We start from the raw sequence: 13,253 nt of genomic DNA, 5'->3' as shown, positions 1-13,253 counted from the left end.
CTGGTTGAGCCAGTCTCCACAGAACCGTGAAGACACTAAATTATTGTCTGAAGACACAAGGTTGTGGAGTCATTTGTTAGGCAAACTAGATAACAAGCACCTAAAATTCACAAAACTCTTCTGTAATACGTACATTCATTCATTCTATCTTTATGGTATAAATATGTTATTAGCTTCATATGTCACATGAATAACAAGAACACAAATTGTCCAATACTTTGCACAAAGCTTCACTAAGTGGTTTTTCTAATGTCAAAATACAAACTCCCCCCCCCCACCCCCCCACTAGATTACAGTATGTCCATCCCTTCAAACAGAGTAGGGACTGACTTGAAAAATCTCCCTGCTATGACTCCTTGACTTTTTCATAGGCTGGCAATACAAAACTTCGCTTGCTCTGGGTGAGATGACAGGGAAATTAATATATTCTTTTCCCAGCCTTTAACTTAGAAACAAACCAACTTTTTAGCCAACATTTCTCCTTCTGTGAATAATTACTTGATATATTATTTCATGAAATTTTATATAGTTAATATTTTAAGTGATAGAAATAGCCCCCTTCATCTAATTTAAATGACCTTTTCTGGTTGGAATATCTGGATTTTGTACGACCATGCTAGAAAAGTATTGACCAAGTGCCAGTGGCTTCTTCTGATCAATCAGGTACATATCCAAGTCTCTATACTAACTAAAAACAAACAAAACAAAACTTTGAAAATATAATTGTTCATTTCATCTAATGTCAAATGTTTCAATTATGTTATTAAATTTTCAAAAGTTTAAAATAATAAGTTTGAAAATAAAATCATCAAGGAATCATTATTATTTAGGTATATTACTATTACCTTGGATATGTTTTTCAAAAACTGCTTGCCCTTTTAAGATATATATCACAATTTTTCCAAGTTAAATAATATGCTTCTGATACTTTCACCAAAATAATCTGGGTTTAGGGTTAGTTAGAAATTGAAACTGAATGAAGGAGAAAAGGGTGATTCATTATTTTAATCTTTCTTTGTGTACATATGAATCTTTCCTTAATGAAAGGTTTTTAAAAAAAATTAATGTTATTGTTCAGTGGTTGAGCGTCGAACTATGAATCAGGAGGTCACTGTTCGATTCCCAGACAGGGCATGTGCCCAGGTTGCAGGCTCAATCCACAGTGGAGGGCATGCAGAAGGCAACCAGTCATTGATTCTCTCTCATTACTAACCTCTCTCTCTATTTCTGTCTCTCTCTTTCTCTCCCCTTCCTCTCTAAAATCGATACAAATATATTTTTTTAAATTAATGTTATTGGTAATGTGAGAGAACTGACTCCATTTTTATGTATAATACTTTCATCATTCAAATTTTAGTTTAGATGTAAACCTCAGGAAAAAATACACTGTAATTACAATCCCACAAATATAATTGAAACTCAAACTAACTCATTATTATTATATTTTAATGCTACAAGAAATAAATATTTATTATTATATTTTAATGCTTCTATTGAACACTTTTATTTAATTCATTTTTATTTTATCAATAAAATTAAATTCCATTTCTTTTTGGTAATTTTGAAAGATAAAAATCTGTAAGATTTTACAGTTAGATCTGAAATAAATGCCAGTAGAGGATTAAAATTTAAAAGGATGCTGTGGTAAAATAGAAAAGTTAAGATTATTAAGCTATAAGTGAATTTCCTTTATAAAAGAAGCACTTCATAGCATTATCAACCTACATGTCCAAAAGCAACCAATGAAACCAGATCCATCAACATTTCACACTCACGAGTCAAAAGCAACCTAAACATTTTCATTTAAAAGCCAACTCTTCTTCCTATTTTCTGTTTCTTTCAAATAAATCATTCTTTCTAGTTGCAGCTCCAAATTTTTCACATACTCTATAATGTTTTCTTCTCTTCTAGATGATGTCACTAAATCATTTACCATGTCCAATAGATTCTTTGAAAAATCCGCCCCCCTTGCGAATTCCCCCAATTTTCCCAAAGCAGACAAATTCCCCTTCATATTTACAGATGCCTATTTGTTCTTCCCTAGCATTTATCAGAGTGATAACATTGCTTAGCTCCAAAAAACTGAAACTTCCATAAGGGTGTTTTTTTGGTCTTCTTTGTTACTCACTGTATTCCCAGTAAGTTAAGTTTTTATTTTGTAAGAGAGAAAAAAGAAAGAGGGGGTTAGAAAGACAGGAAAGGAGAAAGGTGGGAAAGGTAGTAAAGAGGAGGGAGGAAGGGACAAAGAGAGGGAAAGGAAGTAGGAAAGGGGAGAGGAGGGAAAGGGAGAATAGAGAGGAGAGGGGAAGGAAGGAAAAGGGAGGGGAGGAGAGAACCAGGAAGAAGGGCAGATTCTTTGCATCTGTTCCCACTGTCACTACCTAAAATTATAAACTCAATATTCTCTGGACCTGACAAATATCTAGTACAACATTTTTCACAGTCAACCAAAACTTCACTATTGTGAAAAATTCCCACCGAGTTGTAGCCCAACTATGTTTGAATTCCAGCAATAAAGAGAAACTCACTACCTCACAAAACAATTCATTCCATTGGCAAGAAACTCAAATCATCTGAAGGTGTTTTCCCCCAAAGGAGCTAAAGCCTCCCTCTCTGTAGATGTCACTCTTTAGTCCTGATCCTAGAATGTGGAAATATACAGGCACACAACTAATTTTTCTTCCAGAAGAGAGCAGTTCCTAATTTTGAATACTAGGATGATAGCCATGTATCTATTGAACTTATTATCTCTCGAAGCTAAATATCACAGCCATTTCTCATGCAATGGCTCTGAGTTAGGTGCTCATCTTGGTCAGTTTCATTAGTATATATTCATTTGATCAGTATGACCAAGTGTGGTTTCCAGAACTGCTAATAGCACTTTAAGTGTGGCATACCCATTATCAGTAAATAAATTGTGCTCAGAGGAAAGAGATGTACCCCATCAGTCCTCACTCCCATTTTATGCATTTTAACTAATAACATATTGATGATATTGGATAAGTCTTTAATTACCATTGCTTTGTTATCATCATTGTCTACATTCTCTTCTTAATTAAATTAGACATCTAGCTTTTTTATTTATCTCTAATCCATCCCTCATTCTAACATATGTAGTCAGGTAAATATTTTTCTAACAGAAACTTAATTGATCATTTCTCTAGTCAAAATGGGTCAATGGTTACAATGACCACAATTAAAATAAATGAATTACTGAAATTTATTGGAACACCCTTACAACTCATGCTTCCACGCTTAATTTTGCAAAATATCATGAAGTGTTATTTCAACTTCTCTCACTAGAAAAGGACCAAGGTACATCCTTCATTCCACTAAGTCTGAGTTATAATGTAGCTAAACTCATTTTGATTTCCTTTTGATGATTTAAAATTTACTCTGCTTATTACCTGTATATCTTGCACAGGGATATAAAATTCTGAGGACATAAATGGTATTCACAACCTTGTTCTATAGACCTTCCAAGAATTACTGGACATCCCTCTCCATGATTCTGCCATTTTTAATGTCATACTCATTATCCTGCAAAGTATTGACATAGACAAACAAAAATCCAATCCTTATATGATCACTGCTGACAAACTCACAAAAGGATAGTAAGAGGTGTTTTGCATTCTCTCACCTTACTGGAGACCCTTTATTTGGTGTCATAAGCCACAATCTGGAAAACCAAAGCTCTTTCTCAATACATTTACATGAGCCCAGACTTCTGTTCTCCTTGTTCAAATGCCTCAGCACAGTGTGGTTCCATCCTAATCCCCGATTTACAAATATCCCTTTACAGTCCCTCTACTCCAAGCAGACCAAAGATCTCTTTGCTTCCCCCAAATAAAATGGCCATTTCCATGTTAAATCTTATCCAGCATTCAGAGACTAGTCCACCAACCTACTATTGCTTTAACTGGAAGCTTTAAAACTTCTAAAACTATATTTTGCTGTTCAGTTGAACTATTATGCTTAATTAACTTGGGTTTATATGTTTATTTTTGAATTTTTCAATTACTCTTTAAGACTGTAGATTTCTGCAGGGCAATAATCATTTCCCCTTCTTTATAAATATCTCTAATGTCTAATAAAGTGTTCTGCAAGCAGCAGGTAATAAAAATATGAATGAAAATTAAACTGAGGAAATAGCTAAGAACATTCTAAAAGGCTCATAGCCAACCTCTAAATTTATGAGAAAAATAGGAAGGAAAAATAAATAAATAATAAACAGAGATGATTTCCATGAAACTAAAATATTGCTTGTTCCAAAGAAAATGGAGCATCACATTTCTCTTAACCAATAAATCCAGAGAACTAAGGAACTCAGTGGTAGGTGGGAAGATGTAAGACTACCTTAAGTTTCTTCATCTAGAAAATTAATTCTATTAATTGTAGCCCTTTGCAAGATGAAAATTCCAGAATGTTAAAACAAACAAACAAAAAAACTACAAATCATAATGTTTCTACCAGGACTTTTGCTTCTATGCTTTTCCATAATTAAGTAGGCCATATGTCTAAAGCATTTGTATTCACCTTATTATAGAAAAGAACATTAGGGTTTGTTTTTCCAATAGCATGTAATTAATCTTACAAATGACTAAATGCATGACTTATTATAAATTTAAATTGATTCTGAAATCCTGGCATTTTTTACATTGTTAACATAGGAACAACAGCTTTAAAACTCTGCCTAAGTCAACTTTTGACCTGGTAAATTAAGAGACACAACTATCACCACAAAAAATAGCATTACGTTCAGAAACTGAGTCAGTGCTATGGCTCATTTGTGTATTAATATTACTCCCACCATTTATTGGTTCTGTCATATAACCCTATACAGTTACTATGCTTTAAATATACAGAGACTCCAACTTCAATAACTTGCTCAAGGATGTGCAAAGAGAAAACACTGGTATTAGGATTCAAATCCAGGACTCAGGCCCAACTACCTTCAAACTCTGAGTTCAACTTCTGCCATATGACATCCTTTCAAAATAAGTTTGGACTGCAAAGGAAAAGAGTATAGAAGAAAAGGCTTAAGATTTGTTGAGTAATTGTTACTGGCTAGGATGCATAGAAGAATGGACAGATAGACGGATAGATGAATGGATTTAAAAAGTAGGCAGATTGATAGAAATAATTTAATTTTTATGGTAACTATGTGGAAAAGTTTATCATCCCCATTTTATTGAAATATAATTTGATAATTCACATACTTTACATCCCTAACCTAGACATGATGGAACCAAAAATAAAATGTTCCTTATGTGCCTGATGTTTCAAAATGCTCTTCTCTTCACTCTACCATGTGGCCTCATAAGTAACAAAGGGGGGAGAAGGGGAGAGATGATTTGAAGCCATTCAGCCCAAAAGCCAAAAATGGCAAAAATTGTGTCCAACTGATATCCCTACATTTCAGTCAAACTAGTGCAGGAGAACAGGAAACCTTGCTGTTAGTCCAAATACATTAAAAATAACAGTCATGAGAATCTCATTCTTGTATTAAATAGTGCAAGAACACATGCATTTCAGAAAAAGATGTATTCATATGCACCATATTTTATGAGAATTTGCAGATTTTAAAAGGCATAATATTGCCTAGTTGCCAGGATTTTTTCCCACTTAGCATCCTTTAGCTCAGTATTGAAGATTCTGGAAAACACTTTCACCACTTTATGAACCATATGCAGAGTTTGATTCTTCTCCAATTTTTTTTTTTATTTGTTATTATCATCATCGGGGAGGATTACATCCCATCTACTCAGCTGCTAGAATGAAGATTTCAGTTTGGAGGAGAGCCTATTTCTTAGGGAGGAAAAAAAAGTTAGCTGCTTCAGGCAACAGTCCTTTTGATCTGCTCATTAACACTTTTCAAATGCTCGAGTGATGTGGGCATTCTTTGCGCTAGAAAATGTCAGCACGGGAGCCTGCAGCCAGCTTGATGCAATCATATGTTCTGATATTCAGAAAAGAGTGAAAAGAACTGTCAACAGTGAACTGCACTGAATTAAAAAAGATACTGTACAACAACTGTAGATCAAGAACTATTTCAGAACTGATTCTTGCCAATGATAAAAACAAATGCCCAGTTTATCAGCAATGTCATCTAAATGTCTATGAGTCCACAGACAATAGAGAAATCATTCTTACTGGCTACAAAAATTTGTTTAAAAATATAGGTGGGTCTTCATTTCATTCTCCCTTCTCTTTTTAATAAGATCAAAGAGCAAGTGTAGTTCCTCTCCTCTGAAGTGCAAAAGCACAAAGTCTCTTACATTGCTGCTTAGGGAAGTCCTTTTCTGAATCTCACAAAATTAGATGCTTTCAACATCCAGACCAAAATACAATCTGGGTTAACTCATCCTGCCTTTCCTCTTCTTTCCTTTCCTCTTTGACAGAATCATCAATGGTCAAAGATTGATTGGTCTGGCTCAGTTGGTTGGGCATCATCGCGTGCAATGGAAAGATTGTTGGTTCAATTCCCAGTCAGGGCATTGAGCCTGGGTTTCTGGCTCAATCCCCAGTAGGGGGCGCGTAGGAGACAAGCCAATCAATGTTTGTCTCACAGTGATGTTTCTCTCTCCTCTCTCTCTCTCTCTCTCTCTCTCTCTCTCTCTCTCTCAAAATCAATAAATATCTTTAATAAAAAAAGGATTCTTACTATTAACAAATAACTGGTAGGAAGTCTGGTCAATGAATAGTCATTTAAAAATGCCAAATGAGGACTGGAAAGAACAGTGTGAGAGTTTATTCTACCAGGAGTTAAGTAAAGGTACTGCTGTCAAGACAAACTAGGACCAAGAAGAGTTTGACACCCTGCTTTGTAAATGATGCTCTGTTGAAAAACATCACCATGGAAGCAATGAGTACTAACATCACAATCTATTTCAAGGGGGCAACCAAACATAAATCATGTTAATCAATGGTGCAAGGAAGGCATATTAAAATTTAGATTACTTCTACTTTATTGTGCATTCCAAAAAAAAAATTATCAAGCTGCTCTCAAAGTAACTCAATAAAGGCACCAAGAGCCCTCCTCAATAATAAAAAACAAGTGAATGTGGAAGCATTATTACTATTTAGAAAAAAACAGCACAGCTGTTGCTGGCTAAGAAAATGATTCCTTAGAGCTCCAGTCAGATATATCCTCGTCAAGAAAGCTCAACTTACTTATAAACAAATTGGGCTTTAAAAAGATAACTTTCAAAATGGTTCTTTAAATTAAGATTTATGTGATGTCTTAAATGCGCTAAGGGAAATGAGTATTCCCTTGAGGCTGAAGAACGTTGGCCAAGGACACTAGAGCAGAGTGAGCACTGATCATTTCCAGTATATTCAGATATTTGCAGCTGTATAACACACTCTAATTGACAACACTCAAGAAAGCCTTTGTTTGCCACCTCATTAGCCTTACATCTGTAATTCTGTGTGGTGTCTGGTTATTCCAAATGATGCAACTATAGGACTGTCACCTCTGCTATCCTGATCGTACAACACATCCGCCGTGAACCCAACATGCCTTCTAAGCTAAACAATGATGAAAACATCCACATTTTCTATGATCTCACTCATGACTCAATACATAAGTTTATTTTTCATCTTTCCTGTCCCATTTTTTTTTTTTTAAGGGGAAAAAAAGGATCCTGTTGATGTTTTTGTTAAAGAAAAGCAGTTGTAGAGGAGGATGTGAGGATACTCAATGAGCAGGATACAGACTCTCCACAGATGGTGAGAAATAACTTCATACACAAAATGAGAACTTTTCCCCTTATGGAATAGTTTGCAAACTCAACACACTCCATAATTCACTATTGGGAGTGTCCAAAAATGTCAGCTTTGTATGAGGGCTCTTTTGTTATGATTATTACTAGATAAAGTCCTCCAAATATCATTGATTCAAATTTCTATTTATCATGGAAAGCCCCGGCACAGAAAAGACACTGTTCTGCAACATTTTAGATGACATCATTTCTCTTTTAGTCTTGAAAATACTCATTAAAATAAACTGAAAGATTTAAAATTTTAAAATAGTCTCATATTAAAAGCATCTTGGGTGTCCAGATTCTATTGTATGTTTTGTTTTCTTAACCTTTTTCATCCTAAACCCCTCAGAGGCAATCTGGTGAACCTATGGGACCTCTTCTCAGAATAATTAAACTAAATTAAAATATACAAAAATTTAAAGAAACCAAATTATATTAAAATATAATTATCAAATGTGTAAAAACAATTACCTACGTAACTACAATGGTTGATCTAGGAACCCACCTAAATCACTCTGGAAAAATCTCCCAATATCAAGATCCTTAATTTAATCCCATCTACAAAGTCCTTAACATTCGGTGTACAGGGATTAAGACCCGGATAACTTCAGAGATCATTAGCCAGCCTCCCACTCAGGGCTTTCCAAACTGCACTGGTCCCCTAGTTGTCTCAGCCCTCCTTCCCCTCAGGGAGAATGGCCAAGACAGAAATCTGACAGCCACTGTTCAAGGAGCCCTCAGGCATGAAAAAACAAACAAACTGAGAATTGTTAAGATATAAGTAACGCTCTCACGTTTGAGCCATTATTCTACATAAAACTGTAATTTTTAAACAATGAATGATCAAATCATTTCATAAGATATTTCCATAAAATATAAAACCACTAAGTGAAGAAATGTGTGGCAAATAGTGAGGCCTCTGTTCAGGGCTTTTCCCCCAGGCTCTCTATCCTGATAAGAGTTTCTGAACATGTGACTTCCTAAGAGGTGAATCACAGACATGATCTAAACATGCCCAGAGAAGAGACATAACTTTAAATCTCTCCCACTGATACTTAAAACACACTCAACCAAAAAGAAAGCTGTACAACACCAAGCTGAGAGAAATGCATTTCTTTTCCCATTAAAAATGTAATATCAGCCGAAACCGGTTTGGCTCAGTGGTAGAGTGTCGGTCTGCGGACTGAAAGGTCCCAGGTTCGATTCCGGTCAAGGGCATGTACCTTGGTTGCGGGCACATCCCCGGTAGGGGGTGTGCAAGAGGCAACTGGTCGATGTTTCTCTCTCATTAACATTTCTAGCTCTCTATCTCTCTCCCTTCCTCTCTATAAAAAATCAATAAAATATATTTTTTTAAAAAGTAATATCACTGCTAACAATAATCAAACTCAAACTGATCCCTGATAAGTTAATGCTAAGAATTATTTAAATAACCACATTCTAATTCCAGCATTGCACATATATGATATATTCTATAAAAGGATAAAGGGAAATAAAGTTCCCGTAGTTATAATATACCATCTGATACACTCCACATTTTTTTCCACAAGGTTGGTCTCCTCTGCCCCTTGTTTTTCCATCACCTCTCCCTTTTTCTCTAGCTAGCTTAGCATCTTTTATTCTCCAACTCTCCACACTTTGTCAGAGATACTTTGCTCCAACCATTTCTAAGATGCACTACCTGTCACTGGCTTTCCATTTCAATTGTTGATGGAACTGTGTGGATTCAGACTTAACCCCCGGAGGACCAGACCTCTAGCCAAGCAGCAAGCAAAGCTGCTTTCAGGGGATTATACTGATCAAACCTCTCCAGTGGCTTCTCAAGCCCAGGCTGAGTTCAAACTTCCTAAAAGACAGAGGAGGCCCTCCCTAATGGGGTTCATGCCTACATCCCAAACCATCCGTCACCCCTCCCAGCCAATGGCACCCTACGCCTCAGCGTAGGCCTTCCCAAAGCATGCCAGAATAACTAGTAATTCTGCACACACTTCATTGGAAATGGCCCCCATCAACTGCCAACAATGTATTCATTATTCAAAACTCAGTTTGGAATCAGCAGCATAGTCAGGTTCATCTAAAAGAGTCCTTTAACTCTAGCCGAAGCAGGTTTAGCTCAGTGGTAGAGCGTTGGTCTGCAGACTGAAAGGTCCTGGGTTCGATTCCGGGCAAAAACATGTACATTGGTTGCAGGCACATCCCTGGTGGGGGGGGGGGGGGGTGTAGAAGGCAGCTGGTCGATGTTTCTCTCTCATCGACATTTCTAGCTCTCTATCCCTCTCCCTTCCTCTCTGTAAAAAATCAATAAAATATATTTTAAAAAAATAAAATAGTCCTTTAACTCTAGTAAATCCCTCTTCCTTTGTCTTCTTACTGTTTACACCTGTTGCTCCTGAGGCACTTTAGACCCTCCATTGACATTTTACGCACAGTCTGTGTTTTCATATTAAAATATGTTTCCATATCATATTATAATCATTTTTGTACAGACACACCCATCCCCCAGTTCCCAGCACAGTACTGGCACATATTAGATTGCTAAGAGCTGAATAAAGAATTTTGCCTTTACCTTCTCTCTGCTTTTAAACCTTGCTTTGGGAAATATTAGCTGTGACTCATGTATACCTAGATCTAAGTATCAGCTCATACACAGGGCTAGCTGCTCTAGAAATCTGTATTTCTAAACGTAAAATAAAACTGGTTGTCTCTGTTAAGTAAGCTCCAGAAAGTAGCAAGCTTTCATGGTTGGAAGCCCTCACATCCTGAAAACATACCTTAAAGGTGCCCTAAGCCTGGCAGAAGGAAATACATCATGGGATTTGCAATCTGCAGAGTCTCAGAGTCAAAATAGACCTATTTTCACAACCAAAATGATAGTGGAGACCTCTTTTGAGCACATCCAGCAAGCTCCCAAAGAAGCCTGCTTCAGTTTTTGTAAGTGTCTTTAAAAAAACATACTTTTAACACTGTTGAGCCCTCTGGCCAATAATGGATGAAATTGCAAAGTAATGAAGGAAGGAAATCCAGCATTGCAAAGTTTAAAATTAAAAAAAGCAAGGAGTACAAATCACTTTAGAGCACATTTTTGCTTTTTAAGTTTGAGACTCAAGAATGCTAGCCACCCTACAATAGTCGTATCTAGGAAAATCAAGATTAAAACAGGAAGCCGTTTGTGCATAAATCGCTACGGCAGGAAACTGATTAGTTCAGCAAAGAGACAGGATGCTTGTTGTCTCTACTGTTGTTTAATTCTGTGTCTCCTCCACGGCCAACTGCTCTGAGATAAAGGACTGTAAAGTTGCCTCGTGAAAGCAGACTGAAGTACAATGAATAATGAATGCAGGACTAATACGAAAAGCACTGGCGGATGTTGCAAGGAAAATGAAATCAGTCAGCAGAGATGAGAGGGAAAGGCAGTCTAGTAATATTACCCAAAACTGTGATCTATGGAATACCAAGTTCTAAATGATGGGCCCCTAATAAAAGGAACACTATCAAAATAAGTAGCAGGCATGCTTTGAAAAAGTGCTTCTTCAGGATAATCTTTTTTTTTTTTTTAATATATATTTTTATTGATTTTTTACAGAGAGGAAAAAGAGAGAGAGAGCTAGAAATGTCAATGAGAAAGAAACATCGAACAGCTGCTTCCTGCACACCCCCCACTGGGGATGTGCCTGCAACCAATGTACATGCCCTTGACGGGAATCGAACCTGGGACCTTTCAGTCCGCAGACCGACCTCTACCACTGAGCCAAACTGGCTTCGGCCAGGATTATCTTTTCTATGAAGCCTGAAGAATCCAAATTGGATTGCTTAACATCTGCCAAGACTTATCACTCAACACCCCACCCTGTGGTAGGCAGAATTTCAGCCCCACAAGGATGTCCACACTCTAACTCCTAGAACTGTGACTGAATTGCCTTACAAGGCAAAAGGAACTTTGCAGATGTGATTAAGGATGAAGACCTTGAGATGGGAGATTATCCTGGATTATCCTAATGTCCAACCTAATCACATGGTTCCTTAACTTTGGAGGTACCATCCCAGCTGGGTGTAGAGAGAGGGAGAGGTGACTACAGAAGAGATGCATCGCTGCTGGCTTTGAAGACAAGGGAGGGGGATCACTAATCAATGAATGTGGGTGGCCTCTGGAAGCTGGAAAAGGTGAGGGAACAGACTCTTCTCTGGAGCACTAAGGGAGGAATGTATCCATTTTAGCCCAGCGAGGCCCATGCTGGGTCAGTGATTACGTCATGGTTAAATAATAAATAAGCATCGTTTTAAGCTAAGCCACGCAATGTGAGGCAATTTGATACAGTAGCAGCAGAAAACTGTTTTACACCCAGATTCTTCCAGAGTTTTTAATCATGAAACGCGATACACACGAAAACCAACTGGCATAACCTAGAAGTGACTGTCTAGCAGATCCCCTAACATTTGCACATGACTTATTTCTAAAATGCTTTTCTGAGAAGCAAACAGAGAAAGTTCTGAAACAGTGGATCTTTCAAAAAGGTAATGAGAGATTCAACATGCACTTAAAAAAACACCTGACAACCCGGCCTGCATGGCTCAGTGGTTGAACATCAACCTATGAACCAGGAGGTCACGGTTCGATTGCCAGTCAGGGCACATGCCTGGGTTATAGGCTTGATCCCCAGTGTGGGCCATGTGGGAGGCAGCCAGTCAGTGATTTTCTCTCATCCTTGATATTTCTACCTCTCTTTCTCTCTCTCTTCATCTCTAAAATCAATAAAGATAAATTAAGAAGAAAAAAAAAACTTGATAGAGATCAACTTCTTCCAATAAATCCAGTAGAAAATACCATTTGATGTACTTGAAATTCTTTTGTACTTAGTACAAAAGCCTTTATCTCTATGACCTCCTCTACCTTCCTCTTCCCATTTTCCTCCACACCTGATTTTGAAATATTTTTAGATGAAATTTTATAATAAATATTTATTGGCAGGCATGTTTTCTAGAATTTATTACAGTGATAAAAACGACTGAAGTTCAATTTGCTAATTGAAACATTGCTGTTGGTAAACAATGTAGCACTGATTCACATTCCAGGCCTTGTTTAGATCTCACTGGTTAAATAAGGAGGAGCTAAAAATCCTTCTTACTCACCACTTTGCAGCAAAGGGGCCAAAACCACCACATCAGACCGATGCCCACGAGCAGCAGTAACACCAAAATGGCAATGATGGCTGCAATCCCATTCGACTGGAGGAGGAAAGAAACAAAAACAAGATGGTCAGCAAAGCTAATGGTCAAGTCCTTGGACGAAAGGGGGCCACATACCAAGAGCAGAGGAGCCTACATGGTGAGCCTTGCAAACTCAGAGACTGAGAGTAACCACAGAGGATGGTCTGAACACAAAAATCTTAAGTAAAAACAGGTCAAGGCCTGCAGTCACGTCCTAGGACTGTACCTTCCTTGACAAAGGCCAACCTTTATCTTAAGTGAGCCTGTCTACTGTTATTATTA

General features: G+C 37.2%; 1 protein-coding gene across 2 annotated transcripts in view; it reads right to left on the bottom strand.

The window, feature by feature from the left end:
* Positions 1–13,253, bottom strand: part of ANTXR2 (ANTXR cell adhesion molecule 2) — a 127,267-nt gene that overhangs the window by 53,494 nt on the left and 60,520 nt on the right. For both annotated transcript variants that reach the window (XM_084882814.1, XM_084882813.1), the window contains exon 12: positions 12,894–12,989. In XM_084882814.1, the coding sequence (XP_084738940.1) occupies positions 12,894–12,989 (96 nt within the window). The remainder of the gene's footprint in view (positions 1–12,893; positions 12,990–13,253) is intronic.

Source organism: Pipistrellus hanaki (assembly GCF_964339955.1).
Source record: "Pipistrellus hanaki genome assembly, chromosome: 1".
Classification (NCBI taxonomy): Eukaryota; Metazoa; Chordata; class Mammalia; order Chiroptera; family Vespertilionidae; genus Pipistrellus; species Pipistrellus hanaki.
The sequence above is the reverse complement of the archived record's forward strand: the minus strand, read 5'-3'. Positions and strand labels throughout refer to the sequence as shown.